Source organism: Spermophilus citellus (genome assembly GCF_964194105.1).
Source record: "Spermophilus citellus genome assembly, chromosome: 5".
NCBI lineage: Eukaryota > Metazoa > Chordata > Mammalia > Rodentia > Sciuridae > Spermophilus > Spermophilus citellus.
Window position 1 is genome coordinate 118,992,934 of NC_138186.1, and position 25,898 is coordinate 119,018,831.

The following is a 25,898-nucleotide window of genomic DNA, read 5'->3' on the forward strand; positions in this document are numbered from 1 at the left end:
GTAGAGGCACAAAACTATTATCTGATCAATCTTAGACCAATGGCAGGGGTTGGGGGAGACATGGAAGGAATGGGGGGAGGAGCATTAGGATCAGAGAAGGTTTTGTTTTTGTTTTTCAAACCCAAGCAGAAGGGGCACTCAGGAGATAGAATTGTTGAGATTTATGGGGTTCAAAGTTCAGACTTATCAGGCCAGCCAGGTTACAGAGGAGACAGAATTAAAGTAACGAAGGATGACTACTCAGAGAGGCAGATGATCCGCTACAATTTTGCGCTGAAAGGTAGAAATCTAAGGACTGGCTTTAATAAATAAATAATGACCCTTTGAGGAGAGATGAGAATGAAGAAAACAAAGGAATATCTAAGTAAAAATTTTATGATTCTAATGAAAATGGGTACAGGGATGTGGGGGATGGGAAGGATATCGGCTAGACCAGTGAATTCCCCTCCTCCTCTGACCAGTCTGGTTCAGGAAAATCTACATTCGTCATGAGCAAATGTCCTAATTCATAGCCATAGTGCAGCTTCCAACTGTCAAAGAAGATTACATGATGCCTTTTTATTTCAGATGATTGTAGACTGCAAAACCCTTTACAGTTGGACCGAGTTCTGCATTTTGCATTTGATTTTTTGAAACAGAATCCCAGCCACGCACAGCTTTTTGTTTTATCTGTGGATCTTCCAAGGTCTCCCTTGGCTGTGTGCAGGCTGCTTTTGTTCTCCGCTCGCTGTTTTAAGTGTAGCTTTGCTGCATTTCCATTTTCCCCCTATTATTCAAAAACAAGTACTTATTTGAATCAGAGCAGAAAAAAAATACTGAATAGAATGAAGCATTGCTTTCCTCCTCTCAAACACGGTGAAGTCATGGTTTAGTGATAGCAATGGCAATGATTAATGTTTTGCACTTTCACTTAGAGACCTTCAGGAATGTCTAAACAAATGTTTTCTGAAATGCACAGGTAAGAGGAGGGAGGTAAAGTGGCTCACGAAGGATTGTTGATTACAGTCTGATTTCTCTTCCCCTTCCTAATTATCTCAAAAATTATGCTTTGCTAAACAGTCCTGGAGCTGCAAACTTAAATCAAACTACAGTCCACTGAAGTAGGAAAATTATGCATTTTACATAAATGATGTGGGCAAATTATTATTCAATTTTTAACAGGGTTTTTTTTCCCCATTCCTTTCCTGTGCACAATGTAATATGGTTAATTTACCAGAAAGCATTGTTATTCATTCCCTAATTCTCTAGGCAACTGCTGTCATTTGCTTACCATTTCCTTGCTCTTTGGGAATTGACAGACCTTCAGCTCCATTTAGGGAGGTTTGGTTGCCCCAGCCATCTCTAGAGGCTTGGCTACCCTCCTGGTATCTTTCAGTGCTCACCCCTTGGGAGGAGTCTAAAAAAATGAAAGGATTCACGTACTAGGATTTTAGTTTATGAGTGGCTTAAATGAATCCTTTGGTAAACACACATAAAAAAAAAAAGATAAAATCTCTTGTGATATTTCCCCACAGTATTACGTGTATACTTTTCATTAAAAACACTATCTGAGTAATACCCACTTCATTCTCTCTTGCTTCCAATTAGCTAACCATTGATTATTACATAGCAAGTACTTGATCATTAACCAAAGGAAAAAAAATATCCTGAGCAAAACAGCCAGAATACCCTACAACTGCTAGCTTGCACCTTCCTTCGTGGGTTTACATATTGCATGATGATTCAAGCAAAATAATAATCGATTTATAAATAGGAGAATGACTCTACTAATTGTTATTTTATTTATTGACTTTTTTGGTACCAAGGATTGAACCCCAGGGTGCTTAATCACTGAGCCACATACCCAGTCCTTTATATATATATGTGTGTATATATATATATATATATATATATTTTATTTAGAGACAGAGTCTCACTAAATTGCTTAGGGCCTCACTAAGTTGCTGAGGCTTGTTTTGAACTCTGGATCCTCCTGCCTCAACCTCTTAAAACTCTGAGATTACAGGCGTGCGCCACTGCGCCGGGCACTACTAATTGTTATTAAGAGAGGTAGTGAGGGGTTATTCTGAACATTTTATTCCCATACTCTATAAATATATTTCTTCCAGATGGGACATTAGAGCTAACAACTTGTCTAATACTTTTCTATTGTTGAATGTTGTTATCTACAATATCTTCCATTTTTTAGCCCATAAATCAGAATAAATGATGGTCTTGTGTACTCTTTAACTGGAGAGGAGAGGAGAGGAGGAAGGGGGAGAAATATATTTTTTTTTAAGGTATGGTTCTATTTTTCTTCATTTAAGCCCAATTGCTGATTACCTTCAGTATTTAAAGCATCAGGTAGCCCCCAACTGTGGGCTGGGGATCAGAAGGTAACATGTTCAAAGACAAGCATCCTTGGACCCCTATTTTTAAGTACTTGTCTTGAAGACTGAATTCAGGTGCCACTTCTCCCAGGAAGCCGCCCCTGCACTCCCTGTGCTGAGCTAAAGGTTACTCTCATGCTAATTCCTGTGCTTCCATCTATAGAAAGCTCACTGCAGCTGATTTTATGCGTCTCCATCCTCACTGAACTGCCAATGCTCATCACCTGTCTTTGAATTTCTAAGAACTTTCTTTGAATCTCTGCACTAAGCACAGTCTAGCCCACAAGAAGCAGACAATGAAAGTTTAGTGAAGGAAGGCATGATTAGTCCTTACCTGTGCCTGCGATCATTGCCACCTTCATTCCACTACCTTGAACAGCCCTGGCAAGGGCTCCTCTCTTTCTGGCTGTGGTTTCTTCCTCCCTATCCAATGTCTCTGTCCCTCCTCCTCCTCCTCCTCCTCCTCCTCCTCCTCCTCCTCCTCGCTGTATCTTGGTTGAGGAGGCTGACTGGACTGGACCTTTACTTTCAGGTGGCTCTGGGTGGTTTTCTTCTTTCTTTCCATCAGCAAATCCTGTATCTTCTGCCCCATTCTCAATCATGGAGTTGTTCTTTGGTGGGTGAAAAACCGAAATTAGGTAAGAGAATTCCCTATTAATGGGGGCCAATATTACCTTTCCCAGGTACAGTGTTAGTGTATCCACAGGAAGTTTTCATGCACTGTGTGGCTCACCTGAGCTGCAGGAGCTCCTGTGGACATGCAGAGGTGTGCCAGGGATCCTACAGGTCACAGGCTGGGTACATTGTACAACAAGATGATCTGGAAAATAAAATAAATACACATCTTTTGTATAAAGATGAAGATGATATCTTCAGAAATGGAATGTCAAGTTCTTTATAAAATTCCTAAGTTAAAATGAGACCTTGGAAGTACTTTAAGACTATGTACCCCTTGGTGCTATTAACTTTATGCTGCCCCTCGTTTCAAGAGGTATAAATTTATTCCCCTTGGTGTTGAGACAAGTTTTAGGGAAAGGCTTGGGTAGCATCAAGGGTATAGATTGGACGTTCATATCATATCTCAAAGACTGGTGACCACACATTGATAATTGGCAGGTTAGTGCTGAGGGCAGCATGCTGTATTCCCCGTGTTCTTAGCAGATTCTTAGGTAAATGGGTCATTTGAAGGTTAACCATTCATCCATTTGATGGCGGGCATCGTGCCTCTAACCATCTTTCCATCCATCCAACATCTGCCATAAACTCAACACTGTTCTACGTCTATACTAATGATGGGATGGAGTTGGCAGTTTCTGTTCTTGAGGAGTGCACAATCTGGCAGAGAAAACACATTAAAAAAAGAACAGTGTTATTAAACACACTGGTGGTATTAAAACGTGAGAATAAGTGTTATAAAGTATTTGAGAGAGAAGCATAGTGTTCTGACTGTTGTCACTGATTAGTTCCTGCAATATTGGAAAACTACTAATTTTTATTTACTGCCTCAGAATTTTTTCTTTTCTTTTCTTTCTTTTTTCTTTCTTTCTTTCTTTCTTTCTTTTTTTTTTTTTTTTGTGGTGCTGGGGATCAAATTCAGGTCCTCACACATGCTAGGCAAGTTTATACCACTAACCTATATTCCCAGACCTTAATTTAAAAAATAAAGGTATACTTGTCCTCTGTCCCAGCTCTGTGAGATTCTGAATATTTTTTTTTTTTGAGGCACAAGGAAACACATTTATTTACTCTTCTCTATCCAATGACAGATTTTTTTTAAAAAAAATTACTTTCCAACTGATGTCTCCTAATACAACATGACTGAAATGATAAACACTATTTTGTTTTGTTTTTTCCCTTTTCAGGCTTTTATACTTTGGGAGCAGCACGTTCACTCTCGATGATCACTAGTTCTGCCCATAAAGTAGAATTCTTTGTTGGGAACGAGTTTGATAAAATGAGCAAGGCGATTGGCCATGGCATAAAAAGATGAAATGGCAGCTATGTCCCAGGCATCTTCTCTACTGAAGCCATATATCTCAAGCTTTTTGAAATGGTCATCTGTTATATCATCAGCTCGGGAAACAGCAAGTGCAAACTCCAGCATTGCTTCCCCCCCCCCCCAGCAGGAAGGTCAGACTTTCTCCAATTCACACAGACCTGTTGTTTTGTTGTAGATGGCATTGTAATAAGCAAAGAAGGCTCGGAATTCCAATGGCTGGTAAGACAAAACTTTCAATACATTTGGTAAAAATCCTGTCTTCTTTTCTATCTCCTCCATGAGCTCTACAATGTCAAAAGCCAGGTCCTTCTTGTAGGGAATAGGGTAACGACTGATGGGTTTGGACTTCTCTTCCTGCTGAGCCTCAAAAAGACGTAGGTTCAGGGTCACCACAGGCAACCTGTTCCAAACTCTACTCGTCACAAGGTGAAGAAAAGACGGCTGCCTCAAGGCGCCGAGGCAGCGAAGCACCCACATGGCGGTGCTTGGCACTCGGCACTCTAGTGTGAGCAGGCAGCCTTCCGGTGTGATGGACCCTCTGGGAGTCCTGAATATTTTCTAGGAAAGAATGAGGTATGATTTAGGAGTTTATTATGAAAACTTCCAAGGAATGGTATTTATAAATTATAAAGGTCCATTTGGTATTTCAAAGATATTGAAGGTACTATCTTTTTATTATATTCTTCTATGGAATTATAAAGTCTTTTTGAGAATTAAATAAAATAAACACACATAATTGGTAATGCTTTAAAAACCTATATCCCACAATATTGCTTTGGAATTTGTTTAAGCTTCCTTTATTTTCCCCTCCAAAATCAAAGCCAGTCTTCTACCTTCTTCTCTCACACTCTATCTTCCTTCCAGCAAATATTTGATTGAATTCCAATCTAATTGAATTCCAACAGTATAATATATATGGTAGGAAAGTCAACAAAAGTCATATAAAGCTATTAAAAATACATTTCAGAAACAAATTCACCAGACTCCATTTTACTCAAATACAACTTGTTAGGTAAATGCCTGCCTGGTCCGGTGAGGTTCTCTTGTCCTGAGTCATGACAAGTACACAGATGACAGTCCTTTTGCAGTGGGCTTCAGTATAATTCTCTGCATTCTGCAGAAAACCTTCTTTCAAGATTCAGGAAGGAACCATTTCAATTAATATAGTAGAAATTGGCAAAAGCCCTCTGGGAAATTGCAGATAAAATTTTATAATAGAAATGTCACTAGAAAAATCCTCTGCTGCCAAGATTTTAGCCACAGGAGGATTCCTGCCTTCCTTAAAGTGGTTAAACATCCTCTGGTGCTTGCAGGAAATCTTTAGTAGTGCGGCTGTGTTTGAGGGGTCCTGTATATCCTTAACTTTCCTCATGAAAACGCCTGGGTCCCCACACATGGCAGAGCCAAAGGCGTCGTTTGCTCAATCTATGCCCTGATGCCCTAGCATGTGGGACCCTGTGTCTACGAGGGGGCTCTCAAGTTCTCACTACCCGTCAGTGCACCAAGAACACAGCAGCCTCAGAGGAGTAAGCTGCAAGGAGAACAGGGAGAATAGGAATTCTTTTGTCCCAGTTTACAATGGTCTTCTCCAGCAGGTCTATTATTTGATTAAAAAAAAAAGTAAAAAGAAATGGTTTATTAGGAAGCTGCTCTGTCCTGCAGAGCAAAGCCAGATGGCAGATCTCTTGAGGGACAGAGCAAGAAGTATTCATTACCAGGTTACTCAAGGCAAAACACGTTTTACCACTGCTTGAAACCAGGGTGATAACTTTTGTTTCTGGAGATTCAGTTTCCTCATTCCAAACTTCTACAACTTCTTGTGAGGGAAAGAGGCTCCCTGGGGGGTGTTGGGACTCCCTGGAGGTGACCTCCGGAATCTCTTGAAAGCACAGTATCCCCTTGCAAGCAAAACCCTGAAACATCTCTGATTTCTTCACACTTACAGCTACTTTTATTTTGCTACCCTGATGTTGGCATTTCATAAGAGTGACCTCGAGTGCACCCAAGTCCTTAGTTTGACTCCATATTAGAGAATCCACAATGAACTCAACTGATGAATTAAAGGCTATAGTTTGGCTTGAACAGACTGCTTTTTCTTAAAGAATCGGTTATCTTTCTTTTTTAAAGAATCAGTTTTTTTTTTCCTTAAAATTTTTTTTTTGAATGAGTCAGCACATTAACAAAAATCCTCCAGAGAATATTTGCCAACTCTCCATCCAGGTGGGATGTGAAGATTAAAATGAAGTTATCTTTAAAAATATATAGAATGTATTCATGAACTTCCTGATGTGATTAAAATTGTGTGTAATAAGATCTTGGAAATTTGATCAATTTAGCAATTGTATTGGTAACAAAAACAATGCTATTAAGTTTGGTTGTCCAAAATAATTTCGTTTTCTTCTTCTTTTTTTAACCCAGTGTTGGAAACCCTTTCTAAATGTAAACGTTATTTCAACAACGACAACAACCAACTGCTTACACGATGACACCATTGACCTTAGAATCACAGGCTGTGGGAGCTGTGGGGTCTGAGAGTGAATCTCATCCTGCCCCTTGCTTGCAAGACAGTCTGTAGCGGGGGTGCCAGTAGCCATTCAAGGTCTTGCAGCTGAAGGATGACAGAGCCAAGCCAGGACAGTTAGCCTGGGTCCACCCGCTGCCCCTCTTATTATACCAGGCTGTTTCCTTGATTAACAATTTCATTATGGAAGTGGATGGACACTTGGAAATATGTTTACTGACTCCAGGACAAGAAAAACTCTTCTTGTAATTGTCTCTTTCTCCTTATAGTGGGACATGGCAAATTTCAGCTAGAGGAAATATCTAATAAATAAAAATGTTAAGGTATGCCTAGTCTTGTTTTACCATCCTCTGAATTAGGTAGCCTCTGGTGGGGGAAGGGATCTCCAGATGTTCTGAATGTTTCTGTCATTTGGAAATCATTGCACAATGGCTAAATTCACCAGGTGACTACTTACCATCTGGTGTGGGACAGATATGTCACAGAACTACTAGAGTACCTTCCGTGATTTAAACAAATGCACAAAAATTTTTTTTCAAATGTAAAATGCTCTCTTTTTAATTACTAAATTAAGAAAGTTAAACAATTTAAAAATGTAAACTCACAAATAAATCATAACAAAAAAGGAATTAAGACTTCAGAGTTGCTACTCAGTATTAAAAACTCAATAGAAATAGGATTTTTGATTTGTTGTTAAACATATGTCATTCAAGGTTGGTACAAACAGCAACTAAAAATGTCATACTTTTTTCTTTTTTTTGTGCATCCCCATGAAATGTAAAGTAGTGCATAGTTATTTCACTGGAGAACTCTCGGACATATAGTCATTCATTAGCAGAACAGGACATTTAAAACACTTATTTTACAACGGGACATGTACAACCCCCCACCCTCACCTTCCCCATAAATTTTAGTTGCATGAGAAAGTTTAGTAGGTTGCCGTGACTACAATGCTATGGGTTTTAGATCATTTAAATGTGGTTACAAGATTTATTAAATTAAAAACATTTGAAACATTTCGGCATTCATATTTTTATACAAGAAAGTTGTATGGTATCCATCTTCCAGTTCTCTTGGTAGAATTGGCTGTTGGCTTGCTTAAATATGCTCACTTCTAAGTTTCAAGAACAAATCGCTGTAAGTTGGAGCAAATACTGGTAATAAGAACTTTTGAACTCAGCTTGGGGGGTGGTCCTGAAAAGAGTCAAAGTAACAACCATCTACAGGTACAGTCATGAACCAAAAAAATGCAATCCAAATGAAGAAAGAAAGAAAAAAGAATCATGCTTTGCAAAAGCCAAAAATGAGGCCACTGGTTTTCAGAATAACACCAGTGATTTGATGCAGATTTTGTAGTAAAATCCTCACTCTGGGTCCCACAGCTTTGTGGCCCAGGCTGGCCACGGTCTCCACGTTAGCACCCACATGGTATATGTACAGGGACATATATTATATATTCATATTTATAAAAAAGAAAAAAAACCAAACACCTGTCCTGATTGGTTTTTGTTAAAACATGAAAAAAAATTTTATTGTTTTAGACAAAGAGGCCACTTTTGGAAAATAATACTTTTTTTTTTTTAGTTGAATCAGGTGAAGACAGAGTTAAAATCACATAGGATTTGCATTTTAAAAAAAGGAAAGCACTAGGATTGTTGGCACTGGAGTAACTATTTACACTGAACAGAGGTTTGGGCTTTTACATAACATCGATACAATGCATTTTCCAAAGTCTGAGAAATAACAAGGTTCTGTCTCGTTTGCTTCACAGAGGAGGTTCGGATTTGGGGACAAGTGTCATTAATGAGGGCCATGGAAGTTCATCAGCTTCAAAGTCACATGCAATCTGATCCTGGACGGTTCTTGCTGCTTGGGCAGCTGGCTACGGAATTGAAAGCTAATGGGGAGGGGTGGGGAAGCCTCTGGGACAAGGCCTCTCTCTGTAGAGCTGGCTCTCACAGGTTTTCACCAGGTTGATACTGGGGCTCTGTGGCCGTAAAGTAGTCTTCCAGGAAGCCCTGCAAGTATTCAAAAGTGGGACGTTCTTCGGGGTCCTTTTTCCAGCAGTGGATCATGAGCTCATGCAGAGAGATGGGGCAGTCCTGCGGACAGGGCATCCTGTAGCCGCGCTCCACCTGCTCCAGCACCTCCCGGTTGTTCATGCCTGCAAAGACAAGGGCAGTGAGAGCGGGCGCCTCCTGTGCTCAGGCCCTGACCCCGCGGCCGGAGCTCCCCTTTTTTCTTCTTTGAGCCTGCACGTGGTTAAAACATGGGGAGGGCACCCACCCCAACCAGGAGTCAAATCCTGCCTTCAATGGGATATCATACCACGCAGAAACAACAAAGGAACACAGAACTCACATAGGCAAAAACCCAGACGATGAATCTCAAAAGCATCCTAAGTGAAAGAAGCCAGACACAAAGGGCAGCATACTGTATGCTTTCATTTATGTCAAATTCTAGAAAAGGCAGAACCCTACATGGATAGAAAGCAGATCAGTGGTTGTGGGAGTGGGGGGAAGGGGGATGCCTGCAAAGGGTCAGAGGGAACTCTGGGGTGAGCGAGATGCTCTGTATCAGTGGCCGTTACACTTTTCCTGTAAAGGGTCAATGGCAAATGATTTTAGCTCTGCAAGCCGCATATGATCTCTGTCATCTTCGATTTTGCAACCCTTGAAAAAAGCACAAAGCCAAACCAGTCTGGGAGCCAGATTTGGCCCACAGGATGTAGTCTACCAACTCCTATTCTACAGTGTGTATTTGATGATGGGGCTGTTTGTCGAAACTCATTGAAGTGCATTTTTAAAATTGAATTTTTTTTTTGGTACATAAATTATACTTCTGTTGAATAGACCAAAAAAAAAAAAAAAAAAACAACCCATGGAATGAAAGCATACTGCCCCTGTTTTTATAGCATCTGTAAGCCTCGTTTATGAATTTCATAAGTTAGTTTATGTCTGGGCAAACTCTGAGTGCTCCACTGTCTGAGATCTGCCATCATGCCAGTATTGCTGGGCACCATCTGGTCTGGTGGCCCCACAGTGCCCTCTATCATTTGAGACCTTTCTTGACCCTCTAAGGGAGCTGCCTAATGTTGAAAAATCAGGATACACAGCATTAAAATAAGACACTGAGGGAGATCGCTCATCCTGTAGATAATGCAGCCTCCCCCATGTTGGCCTTCTTGACAATACAGGAAATGCCACTCTTCGAGTGAGATAAACACCATGACCCCTTTCCCAACTACTGCCAGATATCATTCTTCAGTTCTCCCCCCGATGTTTTTTTTTTTTTTGCTATATCACGTTCTCCCCTCTCTCTGCCAAGACTTTGTATATTTTGGCCATGAGCCTGTGATCTGGAATCTTCTCTAACTTCTGACCCAGTTCATTTTCAAAAGCAAGAATCTGATTTCAAGTCACACAGTAGACTTCTCCCCATACCTCTTAGGGCTATCACCAGCAGGAGAATACAACAGAGGCATACAGCTCCCTTTAGTTCTGGGGGAGAAGGGAACCCAGGAGCCAGAAACATCGGCTTGGTCAGAGGTGCTGGGTCCAGAGCAAAACCCTGTCCCGCTGGGTAGGGGACACTCAAGATTTTTGGATTTGTAGTCAGTTCCCTTTGTTGTATTGCTACTTTTGGAGCTTGGTGTATCCTGGTTCCTCCTGGCTGTCAATCATGGCCCTGTCAGTCACCTGTTTGTCCAAACCCTTTTAGGATGTTTCTCATACTCAGTCGTTAAACATTTCTTGGGGTGTTAAAACCCAGATACTATTTCTGCTGTGTTGAAGTGGGCCTTTAAAATAAGTGTTGTAAAATGGCCCCGCCCTCCTGTCAGGGCAACCCCTTGCTTTAGGGAGAGAGCTATAGTGCAGGAGTGTGAGACGTGCCTGGCACCACAACTCCCTTCATACTTCACGTGGCTGTTGAGGGAGAGAGGGCAGCCCTGCAGCTAATTAGCTTAAGTCCTCCTCCAACTGCTGAAAACCCAGGTTCTGGGGCAAGGAGCTGGAGGAAAGGGGAGGTGCCTGGAGCTGCTGGGATCTTTCCAGCCAGATGGGGTCAGGGACACAGGCCAGCATTTCCTGATCCATGACTCCAAATCCAACTAGCTCTGAAAACCAGAAAGTTTTTGTAACTTACTTGGCAGCAAAACTCATCTGAACTGGCCACAAAACCTGATGCGAGGAACTTGACTGTTTTCATTTCCTCATATGTACTGCTGCCCCAGACTCTCTGAGGGTGTTATATAATGCACAGTCTCTGCACTGCACTGATTTTCTAAAAAAAAGTCTGATTCCAAAGCAAGTCTGCTCCCAAGGGTTTAGTTGGGAAGCCTTGGCAAGAGTGACGGCAGCTTCCACATCCCAGGCAGCTAGGAAGATAGGTGTTCTCCAAAGCATTTGCTTTGCTGCATATTTTAGCAGAATCCTTAGTGTCATAATGTTTCAGAAGCCACAGAGCCTCGGCCTGCAGGAATTCCCTCTGTCTGCACCCCTGCCAGGAGTCTGCAGGAATGGGAGGAAAGATAGGCAGAAGGCCCGAAGCTCAGATGGGTTGACAGGTGATCCTGGAGGTGGCTACAACCCCCCAAAATGCCTCCCGAGGCTTTAATCTGGCACTGAGATTCTCCATCCAAAATGCACCACAGAGTTTAATTAATCACCCTCCCATTGCTCTGTGGAGGTGATGTCAGTAAATGTTTCATTTCACTAAAAAACAACCTACTCAAATGGCAACATTCCCTCCCCCCATTTTGTTTTAAACTCTTAATTCAATCTTGGCCAGTGGAAAGTTTAATTGGCCACTTGGGTCAAGCCTATTTTTCCAGTGCTCCATCCAAGACTAGGACATAGCAGATGTGGCAACTTGAATCTCGGCGTGTAGCATCTCCTGAGGGAGCTTGCTTCCTGGGCAGCTTCAGCCAGGACTGGGGCTTTAGGTACCTGGTCTGTGCAGGAGGCTGGTGGGGTCACGCCATCAGCTCACGCGCACACTCCTCGCTCTCCTCCTCTCCTGGCTGCATCCCTCTCCTCCTCCCACTCCTCCTTTCTCTTCTCAAGCCTTCTTCTCCCCAGGCCCCTCCAAGCATGGGGAGCATATGTAAGCAGTTCCATGTCAAAGCATACCAGTGACAGCATTGCCAGAAAAGTGGGCTATTTGACACTGCACTTGGCTGACAATGACAACTGGAGAGGGACTCGCTCTTTCTAACCACTCAGAGGCCAAAAGCCACATGGGCTGACCTGCAACAATCAAGATGTGCCTACTCAGCAAAGCCTGGGCTACTTTTTATTTTATCAATGGTACCTCAATTAAATGGATCATTAATATTTTTTTTAAAAAATAGTATTCTCTGCTATAAGAACTTTGAAAGTCTTGTTTATCTTGATGATTTTAGCAAAATAGGTTTTGTCTTCATACTACTATAAAGATGGGTCTATTTCATTTTTCAAAAGATGGTTTCATATTTTTGTTAGAAACTGTTATTTCCTGTCTTTTACCTAATACCTAGGAAGCAAAGGGCAATGGATGGGAAGGGGACAAAAGTGAGCCTGGGCCGTGGGATAGTCAGGAGAGAGGTAGGGAAGAGGGTGCTGGGGAATGTCTTTCCTCTTTTTCAATTTTTAGTGGGAAGAAGGCCAGGGGAGAAACAGAAGAGACAAACTCTGAAACCCAGTCACTTTAGGGACACTGTCATCAATAGCTTGGGCCTCTAGGTGTCCTATGGGGGGGATGAAATGGAGGCTATTTTTCAACAGGAGGGGCAGTCCCCACCAGCCAGGGATGCCCGACTGTGGGAAACACCATATTTACAGAGTGCCCAGTGCCATTCTGCTTTCCAGCCTCCTGGTCAGAGAAGAGGCTCAGGGCTGGGCAGCCAGCAAGCACAGAGACCACTGTAGGCCTCTGTCCTAATTCCCTCCTCTGTCCTCCAGCCCCAAGGGAGCAGCCCGCCCCACCTCACTGGAGAGTGGGCCATTTCTGAGGGACACTCATAGGATGTAACTCAACAGGTACTCAGTTCACAGAGAACCTCCACAGTCTGCTGTTCAGGGGTCTCTCTTCAAATCCTCCTCCATAGGAGCCTCCTTGGATTTTAGACCTTCAAACATGGTTGTGCTCTCAGTTGGTTCACCCCAGAGCACTGAGGCCAAGTGGTCGGCATGCACCTGCTGCCGTTATGATGATGTCATCCTTTCTGAACATTTTACTGGCTTCCTCCAGCAAACTCGAGGATAAGTTTCCAACTTGCATTTTTAAACCCTTATTCTGCACGGCTGCCAAAACCATGGTCTCTCACGTGCGTACATGTTTTCTTTCCCCTTATCTCCTTTTCTGCCATTCTTTTTCTTATAAACATCCCGATTCCTCTTCTTTGAGCTGTAGAACCTTGCCTTTTCCCCCCCAGTTTCTTTAGAAAAGGAATAAAAATTGCTTTTATTGACAGAGCGCTGAACGCGCTGTCACTTGTTGACTTCAGACTGCATCTCTGTAGGTTACCTGACTTCCCCTGGCCTCCGTTTCTTCATTTGTCAACCAAACAGCTGAACATTCACAGTGTTTCAGCTGTTGGAGAAAAATGTCTTCTAGGAAAGAAGAGCTTTTGGGGCTGGGGTTGTGGCTCAGCGGTAAAGTGCTCGCCTAGCACATGCGAGGCCCTGGGTTCTATCCTCAGCACCCCATATAAATAAATAAAATAAAGGTATTGTGTCCACTTACAACTAAAAAATAAATATTAAAAAAAAAGAAAGAAGAGCTTTTGTGTTTTATAGCTTTCCATTTGTACAGCTTCCCAATATGGACCTTGGAGGGGCTACATCTGCATAATCAAGGGTTTCAACCTTTGAATATTAAAAAAAAAAAGAAGAGCTTTTGTGTTTTATAGCTTTCCATATTGTATAGCTTCCTAATATGGACCTTGGAGGGGCTACATCTACATAATCAAGGGTTTCAACTGTTTTCTATTCATATTTGCATCTGGATTGGACTATAAGCTGCATGAACCTGGGCTTTTGTGTCATGTGAGTAATTAATCCTTTAACAATGGGAATGATATTCAGGTTATTAGACATCGAATTTCTTTTGCAAACTGAGCTTTCTGTTCCAAGGAAATGACACTATATTGAATTTGAGGGGCATCTTGATTTTCTGCATAAATCCGGTAAAAAGCTCCTTCTGTTTACTGGGCTATTCAGTGATGCTGCTGTGCTGGTGCCAAGAGGAGGGAGGGCTCAGTGGGTGGTGCTTGCTTAGCATGAGCCTGCTTCGCTTGTGCTCTGGTTATCTCAGGGCAACAGCCAGGAGGCTTTGGGTTCGGTTTTGGTATGGGATCAAAGTAAACATTTTGGGCAGAGAGATGCTGATCAAAGATTGCAGATGAAAATAAAGGGCTGGTCTTTAGAAGGCACATGATTACTAATTTTGTTTCTCTTTGCCCATCTAACCAGAAAACCTCAGGGCAGCCTTTTAAGTCCACTGTGCTCATCTACACAGAAGGGACTGCTGCAGTTACCATAATACACAAAAGTCATTGAAAGTTGATAATACAGTGTCATAGAGACGTCCTCTGTCATGGAAAGAGAGAAGTGCCCCTGAGCAAGGCTGGGAACCAGCACAGCTGAGAATGAAGAGCAGTGGAGTCCGGGGCTCAGAGCAAAAGTCCCTCCCTGGCTGCCCTCTTCCCATGCAGTCTCCTGTCCTCTCTCCTCTCACTAGACAGAGAAACCTTGGGAAAGTGACAGCATGACCTCTGGGCACCCAGACTCAAGTCCCTCTCTGAGGGGCACTATGAGCTGGAGGGCAAAGCCCTGGGGATTGTGGACAGGCAGGGAGGGCTGGGCACTGTACCACTGGCTAGCGTTAGAGGTTCAGTCTACTACCCCATTTGCCTCCCGCCCAGGGAGTCAGAACCTCAACCCACTTTGTAGGAAATCAGCCCCTGACAACAAGTTGAACATAAGATCTAGTCCAGGGTTCAGGGCTCTCAGGCAGAGGGATGAACAGAGTGGGATTTGTACTTCTTTAAGGAAGGTGCTACTAGTTTCACTAATTTCCCTTACCTCTTCAAATCACTATCAAGTGACTAGATGCATTCAAGAAAGTCCAGCAGCTGTCACTCGCTGAAAGATTTGAAAGTGCTTCAAACACATGAATAAATGCGATTTGCTTAAGAGAACATTCCTGCTCTGAGAGATCCTGCCAAATATGTAAAGCAGGTGTTCAGTGAAGGGCCAGGGCACAGAATGGCCAGGACATTCTGCCTAGGAGGGTGCAGGGTCAATTTCCCAGAACAACTCTGAGGACAGAGGCTACTTCGTGGTTGGAAAAACATTATGTGTGAAGATGATGGAACAATTAAAAAGGCCTTGTGGGTTATGGGCCAAGTTTGAAAAGCTTGCTTCAGAAACTTCATAGCTTTCCCCACTGTCTCTCTCATTTGTTCATTTGCTTCTAGAGTCGGCTCTGGGGCAGAGACTGTGCTGTGCGTTGGCAATGCATAAAAGGAGTTCCTTTCCCCTCCAGGAAGGCAGAGCTACTGGGAAATGCAGACACGTAACAGGTGTTCAGCAGAAACACGCCGGGTGTCACATAGAGGGCGACCTGCTTGGTCTGGACAGGCTTCACAAAGGCAGTGGTGTTTGGAGAGGCTTTGAAAGACTCTGGGCAGAAGGGAGACCTGCATGTTCAAAAGAGATCTCTTGGTGTGTCCTGGGGAGCCTGTGAGGGCAGGCGAATGACAAGGGTGAGATCATAAGTTAGATCTTGTCACTCTGCTGTTCAGGAGCCCTCGCTGCCCACTGCACATCCGTAAAAGCAGAAATCCTAACAACGACCCCAGGGGACTCTCGCTGTCTGTGCTTAGCCTCCTTGGCCTTCTGAAGTTGGTTCTGCCATCTTTGCATTCTTCAGGAGCCAGTCTCCCTTCCCTATGATAGTACCTGGCTTGAGGCTCAAGCTTCCTGTCACCCTTTCCTGACATTGTCTCTACCCTTTCCCATTTTATTTTCTCTCTACCCATCACTACTGGCCAACATTCCATATATTTTGCTTGTTTTTCTTTATTGTTGCTCTTCTTCAAGAAGCAAGTTCATGAGGGCATGGGTTTTCATGTTGGTTGTTGCAATATTCCTGGTGCCTAGAACTGTACCTGGCATATAGAGCTGTTCAATAAATATCTGTGGAATCAGTGAAGGAGAAGACTTCTGAGATACTATGAAAAATGAAGACTTTGAAGTTTATCTGGAGGGCAAAGGGAAGCCCTGGTGTTTTTAACCAGGAGTGTGAGGCAAATGGGTCTGTGTTTTCCAGGATAACAATTCTGCTGGTGACAATGACAGAATGGTGGTGGTGGAAAGGAGGCAGGGAGGAGAGACTGGAGGCAATAAGTCCCATTAGGAGGTCATAACCTGACATGGGCAGTGGTAGTGAAGGCAGAGAGAAAAAGATTTGAGTGAGGTTTTGAAGGTGAATTCCAGGCTAAAATGCATAACTCTGATGGTATGTATCAACCCCAGAAAACTGCTTTTAATTAAATGTTTTCATTTCTCAGGTACAACAGTCCATCTGCATAAAATCAGGTCTAATCTCGATGCAAAGAATGGTTCAAATCCCTGGATTTCAGAAGATTAAGCTGGACTGCAACTGAGAATGCACCTAGGTCAGGCTGCTGGCAGGGACTGGGTCCAATGGAGCTGTCCTTCAGAACAGGGTCCATCTCTGTCACACTGCCCCCTAGGGTGAGGTGCTGTGCCTTGGCTCATCTCCTCCTTTGGTTTCAAGGTTCTCAGTTCATTTTGAAACTGTCCTTCTTTCCTTCCTTTTTATCCATTCCTTCTTAAAAATAGGCTGCCTAACCAACCAATCCAATGCTTTCCTGGCTGCTGGTCCGTTTGCCCTTCATTTGGCCACACCTCACGCACTCCATTCTAAGCTCCTTGTCTGATGCTCATTTCACTAATCACTTGTGTGTTGGCCAAAAAGTCTGAGAAGCTTTTACAAATCTCACTCATATGTCTACCTCCTCCCCCACCACCTTCATTTTAAACACCAAAGTACCTTTCCTGTGTGATGGGGTGACAGAGACCATCCTCGGGTATGGAAGAACTCAGAAAAATGTACCACTACTTATCATTCTTTAAAAAAGAATTACTTAAAAATATATTCTATCCCACTGAGAAATTACTACATCCAAATACAGAATGGAAGTCCCCAATGGACAGGGACTGGGAATCTGTCATGGGGCACCACCAACAGGCACCAAGACTCAACTCAGGAGAGTTGAGGAGAGGGGACCCCTCAGCACACACCACTGAAATGGCCACACCAACAACCAGCAAGAACATGGAGGAAGGTCTTTCCTTTCATGGTGACAGCTAGATGATGCTTAATGAAACTGTTTCTTGGAACTGTTATCCTTCATTAAGGGAATAATCTCATAATTGCAATCCCTCTCTAGAAGCTTCTCCCTCATGAAGAGTTTCCTGTCACACTCAGAAGTCCAATTAAATATGATTACAGTTAAGTTTAACAAAAAAACTAGGAAGACCCACAGCCGGCTAGGAGTATCTTTCCTGGGGACACTTTTCAGAGGCGCTTTGTGATGAAGAGCAGTTCACACACTGTTCCTTACCCCTGACACAGCTCCCTGACCACTGCTGCCAAGAGCCAGGACCTTATATCTCCCTGTGGTACTGTACTAGCCCTCTTCTCAGACTCTTCCTGTGGCTCCTGACCTGGCCCTGCCTCCCAGGTCCTGCTGCTCCCAATGTGCCAGGCTTGGGGACTTTCGGCTCCCTGGATGTGAAGAAGCCCGGCATGCCTTCCAAGATCTGGTTCACTGTTCACTTGCCTTTTATACAAAGCCCTCCCCACCTCTTCTCCACCCCCACATACACACAGAGATGAGGGTCAGTTATCACAGCCCAGAGTGGACCAGCAGCTGCTCACAGATGTAGCTGTGCACAACATGCTGGGTACAGTTCTCACTTCAGACTCCCTCGCCAGCTTTGGGGGGGTTCTCAGTGAAAGGCCCTTCTCAGCATCTCTTGTATGGAAGTTCTTGAAGCAGCTACCCCTGGCTCCATATGAGAATTAAGGCTTAGAGCACTCAGTGGGTGAGCTCAAGGAGTCCACGCCTTGAGGAGGATTTCCTCTAATAATAAATAAGTCACCACAAGTAAGGCTGATTTCTTCTGGGATCTCTCTCTGGGTGCTGAGCGTAAGCCCCCTGAGTGCCGGGGCTCCCCGTATTTGCTCACTCTTCTCCCTCTAGCACCTAGATCATTGTCTGAGGCAGGTACTGATCAATGTCAGCTGAGAAGGAATGTCTTCTTTGCATTATTTCCCGGTGAAACAAATGCCTGGCACAGTTGAAACAAATGCCTGGCACAGTTCACGCTGACTGAAGTGATACTGACTGAATGGATCTAGTCTAAGTTGTAAAATGAGGCTATTTTCTTTATGCTAAAAAGCCAACCTGACAAAAGGCTCCCTTAGAAACACACCTGCCTTCCTTCTCTGAGGGCCCCACCTCCACCCCTTTGTCTTGGCTTCTGTGTGCTACCCCCAGAAACAAAAAGCAGCTTTGTATCACTGAAAAGGAAAGGCTTCACAGAAACGCAAAACAACATTAACCTTTTCCCCTGATTGCATTTAACACACAGGGTGACTATAAACCTGGGGGGATCAGGAAGAAATTAGTTCAAAATGCAGACAATAAAAAAAAAGAGGTGCCTTCACATCTTCAAAATCCTGAGACCAGCACATTTTCCCCCTTGAGAAGCAATTCAAAAGCTCCCATGCTGTTCTCCAGCCCCCTCCAGGGCAGCCCTTTCTTCTGAGCTGGTTGGCTATTCCCGGAGTGTCTGCCCACTTGTGCATGCCGGGAGCAGCAGCCACTGCAGCATCAATAAAACTGACTTACTCCCGCATTTCCCAATGCCTGGTGCTGGCACTTCAGAGACGGGATTTTGTCAATTTCACATCACTGCCAACCTGGCTCTTCCTAAGGGGTCTCGAGGCGATACCAACCCAGAAAGAGATCCTCTTTATGTGCATTTCTCTGTGTTCTCTGAAGATGACCAGAAACAATCATACGAAATGAACAAAGGGATTACAAATTAATCGCCTCTCTCCAGCTCCTCTGACTGCAAAGATATGATTACAAACCCAGGATTTGCAAGAGACCTACATTCCTCATTAATCTCCACTATCGTTTCTATCAGAGAGAGAGAAGAGAGAGAGAGAGAGAGAGAGAGAGAGAGAGAGAGAGAGAGAGGGAGAGGGAGAGGGAGAGGGAGAGTGAGTGTGTGTGTGTGCGCGCGCGCACACTGTGTTTTCCTTTTTTCTTAAGCTCCATTTTTAGGCAGGGAATGAGGGAGAGTTATGTTCTTTCTTCGCTCAGCAGTAACTGAAAAATATGTCCTTAACATTTCAAAAAGCAGATCGTCCCTGCGATATAACCACTAAAGCGTGGAGGTGAAATGGCATGAATGTCCTTTATGTCTCCATCTGTCTAAATTAATGAATTTAAGCATGGATAACCTCAACCCATGGTTTCTTTGGAGAGCACGAATCTGATAATCCAAAAAAAATTCCAGGGTCTAAGAATCTCTAGTTCCTTTGCTTTTGTAAAGGATATTTTGACTGTACAGCAGCAGGCAGTGAATGGCCTCTAAATTGCCTTCTGTGTGCCTCTGCTCTCTGGACATCTGCAGCTCAGGCTTGCTGAGGGGAGAGAGCTCAGGCCTGGCACCTTCCTGCCAGGTTTGCTCCATGGGCCAGTGCTATAGAGTGATCAAAAAGCTGTAGGGGCTTTTCTCCTTCTCTTTCCCAGACATGTCTGCAAACTCCATTTGGGTGGAGGCTTTGCCAGTGACATTTCTGCTCAGGGAGACACAGACACATGCTCCTCCAGACAGAGGAGAGGGTCCACAAACCACGGAGACTGAAGCATTCATTCCAGCTGCTAATTACATTAATTCTGGCACAAGGTCACGGTGGCTGCCTGTCTGTATGCCATGGTGGCTTCCAGCTCTGCTTTCCTCTGGCTAACTACCTATTCATATTCTTTAAACTCCTACTTGCCAGAAAGCTGAGCATGGAGCTTAGAAAGGCAATTTGGTGCAGTCTTCCCAATGATATCAAAAGGGAACACATCAAAGGCTCATTTCTGAGGGTTCTGGGCTTACCTGGGTATGGCACTCTTCCTTTGGTGACCAGCTCTGTGAGTAAGATTCCAAAAGACCATACATCAGACTTGATCGTGAACCTCCCGTACAAGGCTGCTTCGGGGGCTGTCCACTTAATGGGGAACTTTGCACCTGCAGAAAAAAGATCTGGTTATTGATCAGGTGGAGAGCCCACACTTATTGTAGGGAAGGAAGAAAACGGGTGTAGAACCTCTATTCAGGGGAGCACGTTGTGAGGTCAAGAAGGAGGTGAAGCAGGAATGATTTGGGACTGAAAAGAGATTCCTGTCAACGAGGCAAGATCTCCATGTGTGGTCTGTGTCTGGATCTGTGACCTTAAGTGAGTCTAATTTTAATTTTTCCCATCAAAGTGTTGGACTTCAAAGTCCCTTAGTGCCTCAATAAAGCAGATGTGGGGGTACTGGCTTCTTGAACTTGAACCTATGACTACACTGAATGTAGGTTTGGTCTGGACTAGGTTTCCTGATTGTGATTTAGGAAACTGATTTATATATTGTTTCTTTTGTTTGGAACTAATGCAGGATTTTAATAAACACATACTTACATGCTACACTCATGAATCCTCTGGTATATAAGATCATAGTTTGGTTTTACAAAATGCACAAACCTCATCAAACCACTATGCTTTTCCCAGGGTGGAGACCATTGGACACAGCCCATATGTTGTGTTGAAATAGGCTATATTTCCCAAGGCTTCCCACACCCACAGCAAAGAAATGATTTGGCTTCTGGCGACTTCCCTCTTTATAAGTTCTTTTTTCCCTCCATCTTTTCTCCCTCTAGCAGTCATCTTTACACCTATATAGCATTTCTTCTGCATTGTACAATCCCTTTCTTTCCTCCCTACCTTTCTCCTGTCAGTTGGAGAAAGTACAACTGAACGCTTGTTTTTTGTAAGAGAGGTCTTGCCACCTTGACTTAGGAAACACTGACTTCTTCAGACCAAGGAGCAAATTCATGCAGAAATCATAGACTCATGTCTTTCAAATTTCTCTGATCATTAAAAGAATCCTCTCTCCAAACCAAAAAGGAAGGTGGGCTCCACCCTGCTCTTTATAGTACTAGATGTGTGCTCTCGGAATTCAAATGGGCTCAGCAGCCTGTGTTCTTACACACTGGGCTCAGCAATGAGAAAGCAGCTTCAGATATTTCATTGAACAGACTAAGTGGAAAACATAAGGAATTTTTTTTTAATCAATGATGTAAACACAATTATATGTTTAATGCATGTTAATCATGTGTAGGAGCCCCTAAAATTATATAAGACTGATAGAATCAGAAATTTTCATAGTATCTTCCAGGAAAAGTCACTGAGCACAAAGTGGCAAATGATTAAAATTTTAAAATTAGCAAGGTTTTAATACCCAGACCTATGATAAATTACAGCAATTAGATTTTTGTTTTAAATACAGTCTGTGATAACAACTTTAGCAAATCTATCCTGGCATTTTGTGGCAATATAATTTTCTCCTCCATCTTTTCTATGCTAGTGTGAAATGAAATTTAAAAAAAAAAATTCTACTATTTCATTATGTGGCATTTCACATTAACAGTGCAGCAGAAAAGTTATTCTATAGTTTTCTTTTGCTTTTGTGCATTGAGTTATTTTTAATTAGCTGTATTTCTCAGGCATAATTATTTATATCTTTCCTTAACTGGTGACGGTTCCATATAAGACCTGGTATTCTCTGAATAGCCATTTTATTTTAAAGTTTCTTTCCAACATATTCTTCTCACATTACCTATTTTTGAGTATTCTGTTCTTGCAGCTTTGGACTCTGAACCACTGGAATTAATGTGATAGATTTTCTTTTCTTTTTCTTTTTTTTTTTTTTAAAGAGAGAGTGATAGAGGGAGAGAGAGAGAGAGAATTTTTTTTTCTTAATATTTATTTATTTATTTTTTTAGTTCTCGGCGGACACAACATCTTTGTTTGTATGTGGTGCTGAGGATCGAACCCGGGCCGCACGCATGCCAGACGAGCGCGCCACCGCTTGAGCCACATCCCCAGCCCATGATAGATTTTCTTCAGTGTCGACAGCAGACTTTGCCCTGGACCAAACCTCAGCTGGAGTCCCTTACTTCAGAGAATTAAGGGTATATTAAATTCACTCCTATTTAAACCATCTCTCAAGTCAAATGGCTTGGAAATTGCTGTCTCTGAAATACATGGAACATTCTTCTCCAATGTTCAGACAAATCTTGCAAATAAAATGACAAGCAAAAAAGAGCCTTTCTCTTCCTTGACATTGGTAAGGATGTGCGGGGTGTGGAAAGAAAGCAAACTATTTCCAACTGGATAATGTAATTTTGTATTTTCTGAGAGAAGATTTCATAATTTCAGGTTTTGAAAAAAGCCCATACATCAGCCAGTTGCACTGGTTGGCTTTATTGTTTTTCATTGTATAATCTACAATAAGGATAATAATATGTAAACTTTGGGAAAAAAAGTGAAAACAAAGGTGGTATAATATAATGGATCTTTAATAGGACATCATTTGTAGATATGTTCTCTGAATTATGAGTATGAGCTGAAATAAATTTGTTTGCATTAGTTTTCTTTCCAATGCAAATGATACTTTTAGGCCAGGCAAAGTACTTGCAGTGTATCTGGAGGGACAAGAAAACAAAGAATGTCTTTGCCCCAACATTTCCCCTCTTAAAACAGTAGCCTCTTTTGACCAAAACTTTTCTCTAAAGATAACGCATATTTTCTTTTTCAAGGAAAACTAAAATTCAAGCAGTGAAAAGCTATTAATGATTAACTGAGGTTTTGCCTGAAAAGAAATCATGGATACCCACTCTTCCACTCATCTCCTGACCTCTGATTCCCCTTGTCTTGGTTTTTCCTACTTTGTGAGGGTACAAAGCTACTGGCCCTAAATGGGGTCAGTGGTTTTTGCAAAAGGCCATTCAAGTAGCACAATGTAAAACCCTGGTCTGTGAGAACAGTGCTGCTCAGTTTGTCCAGTACTGGGCCAACGCAATCCCCCAGGAGGCCCTGCTGGGGCTGCAATGTGGTCTTTCCTTGGGTGAAGTTAGAAGAGCTCAGACCCTTGCAGGGAAGGAACTCTTAGATGTAAACATTGTCTTTGCTTGAAAATAAAGTTCTGCCCTGAGAGTTTTCCACAAATTCTGTGGAAGGCACAAAGTCAGGATCAAAGTGGTCTTCTAAGAAGTATGGAGAAAATGTCAGGATGCATTTTGAAAAATGAAAAGTTACATTACTGTTAACCAGGTGTTATGTAACAAGCTGATTTACTCTTCTTTCTGTTTGGGAGCAGGATTCAGATGCCAACACAAAATTTCTCTCCTTTATATTGGGTGAAAACCAGCAAACTTTTCAGGTAAATGATCATCCATGTCACTGGTATCTGGAGCTTGGGGGACACTGTAACATTCAGTGTATTTATTGAATGCCGACACGAATTTCTACTGAATTAATTTAATGGTTTAAGATCCATTTAAATCAACACACAAAGGATATAATATCTATGTGTGGACTTGGAAGTATTTTTTTCCACCCCATTATTTTCCAGGTAGCGCTTGTAAATTCTCCCAACCTCCCAGGGTAAACTCATTGCTCAAACCCTACACTTGTCACTGGTGGCCAAGTCCGAGAACTAAAAAGAATGTCTTTGTACTTTAGCCCTTGAACTCCTTGAACAGTATACAGGACTAGTTAGCCTTTGGTTGAATCATTTCCTGTGGTGAGTAAATTTGTTAGTGTTTCAAACAATTTCTTATGCACATCTCAATCCTGTGTCTCTGAATTCTGTTGACATGTGAAATGAGCAGTCAGAAGCTGCGCGTAACAACGTGGATCTTATTCACTCCTGTGGCTTCAGTGACCACTGGACTCCATGATGCTGGTGTTTGTATCATGGGATGGAACCTCTCTCTTGAGCTCCTGAGCTCCTGACTCAGATAAGCACTCTCCTCCCCAACATCTCCACTGGGATGTCTCCTGAAGCCCCTCAAATATAATATCCAACACTTATCCTCCCCACATTTGGCTTTTTTCTTTTTGTTTCTTCAGTCTTTGTTGCCTTTGAAAACGGCCCAGGTGATGAGACCAGAATCCTGAGGATCATCCTGGAATCTGTTCATGTTTCCATCACTGCACGTGCATGTGTAGAAGGAGCTCAGTAAATCTTTACTTCATGATCTCTGGCCCCTCCTGCACTGTCACTCTCCATGCTGACTACATTGTTAAACCCTGTCTGGTTGCTACTCTTGAATGTGTCCTTTTCATCATTATTGCCGTGGCTGAGGTCCTCACCACCTGCCTGGCCTCCTGTCACAGCTGTCCAACTGGAACCATGGGTATAATTTGGTCCCTACCTACTTCTCCAGCTTCTTCTTATCCTAGAGTTTCTTCCTCCTGCCTCTCTTTTTATCTCCCTACCCCCACTGGACTTCCTTGACTACTTTTCAAATGCCACAGGATGGTCCGTAGTCCCCACCCCACTGCCACCCTGTCACTAACTCCTGCCCTCCTTTTCTCTTGATCTAAGTGTTACTTGCACAGGGGACCTTTACTTGATCATGAAGACTGGAGCAGGTTTCCTAGCTCTATGATGCCAAAGCAACTTGTTTTTTTTTTTTTTTTTTTTTGCAACTTGTTCTTTGTAGCTATTATTTATTTCTGGTACTAGGAATTGAATACATGGTGCTCAGCCACTAACCTTCATTCCTAGCCCTTCAATTTTATTTGGAGGCAGAGTCTTCCTCAATTGCCCAGGTTAGCCTCAAATTTTCAATCCTTCTGTCTCAACCTCCTGAGTAGTTGGGATTACGGTGCCTGGCTATAACCATGACTATTAAAGTGCAATGAGAAAGTGAATCACGTAAAGCCTGTTTCTCTTGAGATCCTGTCCTGTTCTTGAGGAAATGAATTGTTATTCTGAATGAGCACTGTGTCTTCAGTACTGAGTCTGGTGCCACCACACAGAAGATACTTGATGACCACACATTGAATGAACAAGCAGCAGGAAGCTGAACAGCCCCGGCCCCAGCCTTCCCTTCCATGCTTCCTTATGGGGCTTATTATCAGTCCCTTGCTCTCTGGTGAGTCCTCTCCTTATCTTTGGTGACAGTATAAGTGTGACTGTCTGTCACCCTCTGGGTCTAATGGCTGCCGACTACAATGAAAAGCACCTGCTAAACCCTGAAGAAATTTAAAAACACCTGAAAACCCTGCATTTTTACTGCCAAATGCAGTGTGCTAGATCCCCTTTGCATCTGAGTTGGTCTGAAGGATGTAGAGGGAGGCCCAGACCTTGCTTTGAGAGAAGCTCATGGGGCTGTAGTAGAAAGACAAGGTGGCAAGAGGCCTTGGGGTGCTCACAGCAACAGAAAAAGTTTTTTCTTTTTCTTTCTTTCTTTTTTTTTTTTTTTTGGGAGGCAGGGAGTACTGGGAATTGAACTCAGGGACACTCGACCACTGAGCCACATCCCCAGCACTATTTTGTATTTTATTATTTTTTGTATAAAAAAAACAGGATCTCACTGAGTTGTTTAGTGACTTGCTTTTGCTGAGGCTGACTTTGAACTGAAGATCCTCCTGCCTTAGCCTCCTGAGCCATGGGATCACAGGCAGGCGCCACCACACCTGGCTAGGACAAACCTTTTCTTAAACACTGGAGTGAAAGTGATTGGACACCAATCATTTCTACCTCTGAGGTCCCATTTGAAATAGGGTTAATAATCTTCATATAAGGGGGATTGTACGTTTATCCAATTATCAGTTTGTCAACAAGAATAACAACAATAAAACCCCACTATGATAA

General features: G+C 42.9%; 2 protein-coding genes across 3 annotated transcripts in view; both read right to left on the reverse strand.

The window, feature by feature from the left end:
* Positions 1 to 433: 433 nt before the first annotated feature.
* On the reverse strand, positions 434 to 4,845 carry LOC308649466 (uncharacterized protein; the record flags this gene model as incomplete). The annotated part of the gene is made up of 4 exons (XM_081295010.1): positions 434 to 766; positions 2,704 to 2,997; positions 3,103 to 3,189; positions 4,527 to 4,845. 4 exons carry the CDS (start codon positions 4,843 to 4,845, stop codon positions 666 to 668), a joined length of 801 nt encoding a protein of 266 aa, XP_081151136.1. The 3' UTR covers positions 434 to 665.
* Positions 4,846 to 8,388: 3,543 nt separating this feature from the next.
* FYN (FYN proto-oncogene, Src family tyrosine kinase) overlaps positions 8,389 to 25,898 on the reverse strand; it is a 204,111-nt gene continuing 186,601 nt past the window's right edge. For both annotated transcript variants that reach the window (XM_081294884.1, XM_081294883.1), the window contains exons 13-14: positions 20,086 to 20,217; positions 8,389 to 9,053 (exon numbers count right to left, since the gene is read on the reverse strand). In XM_081294884.1, the coding sequence (XP_081151010.1) occupies positions 8,845 to 9,053; positions 20,086 to 20,217 (341 nt within the window). In that variant the 3' untranslated portion in view covers positions 8,389 to 8,844. The remainder of the gene's footprint in view (positions 9,054 to 20,085; positions 20,218 to 25,898) is intronic.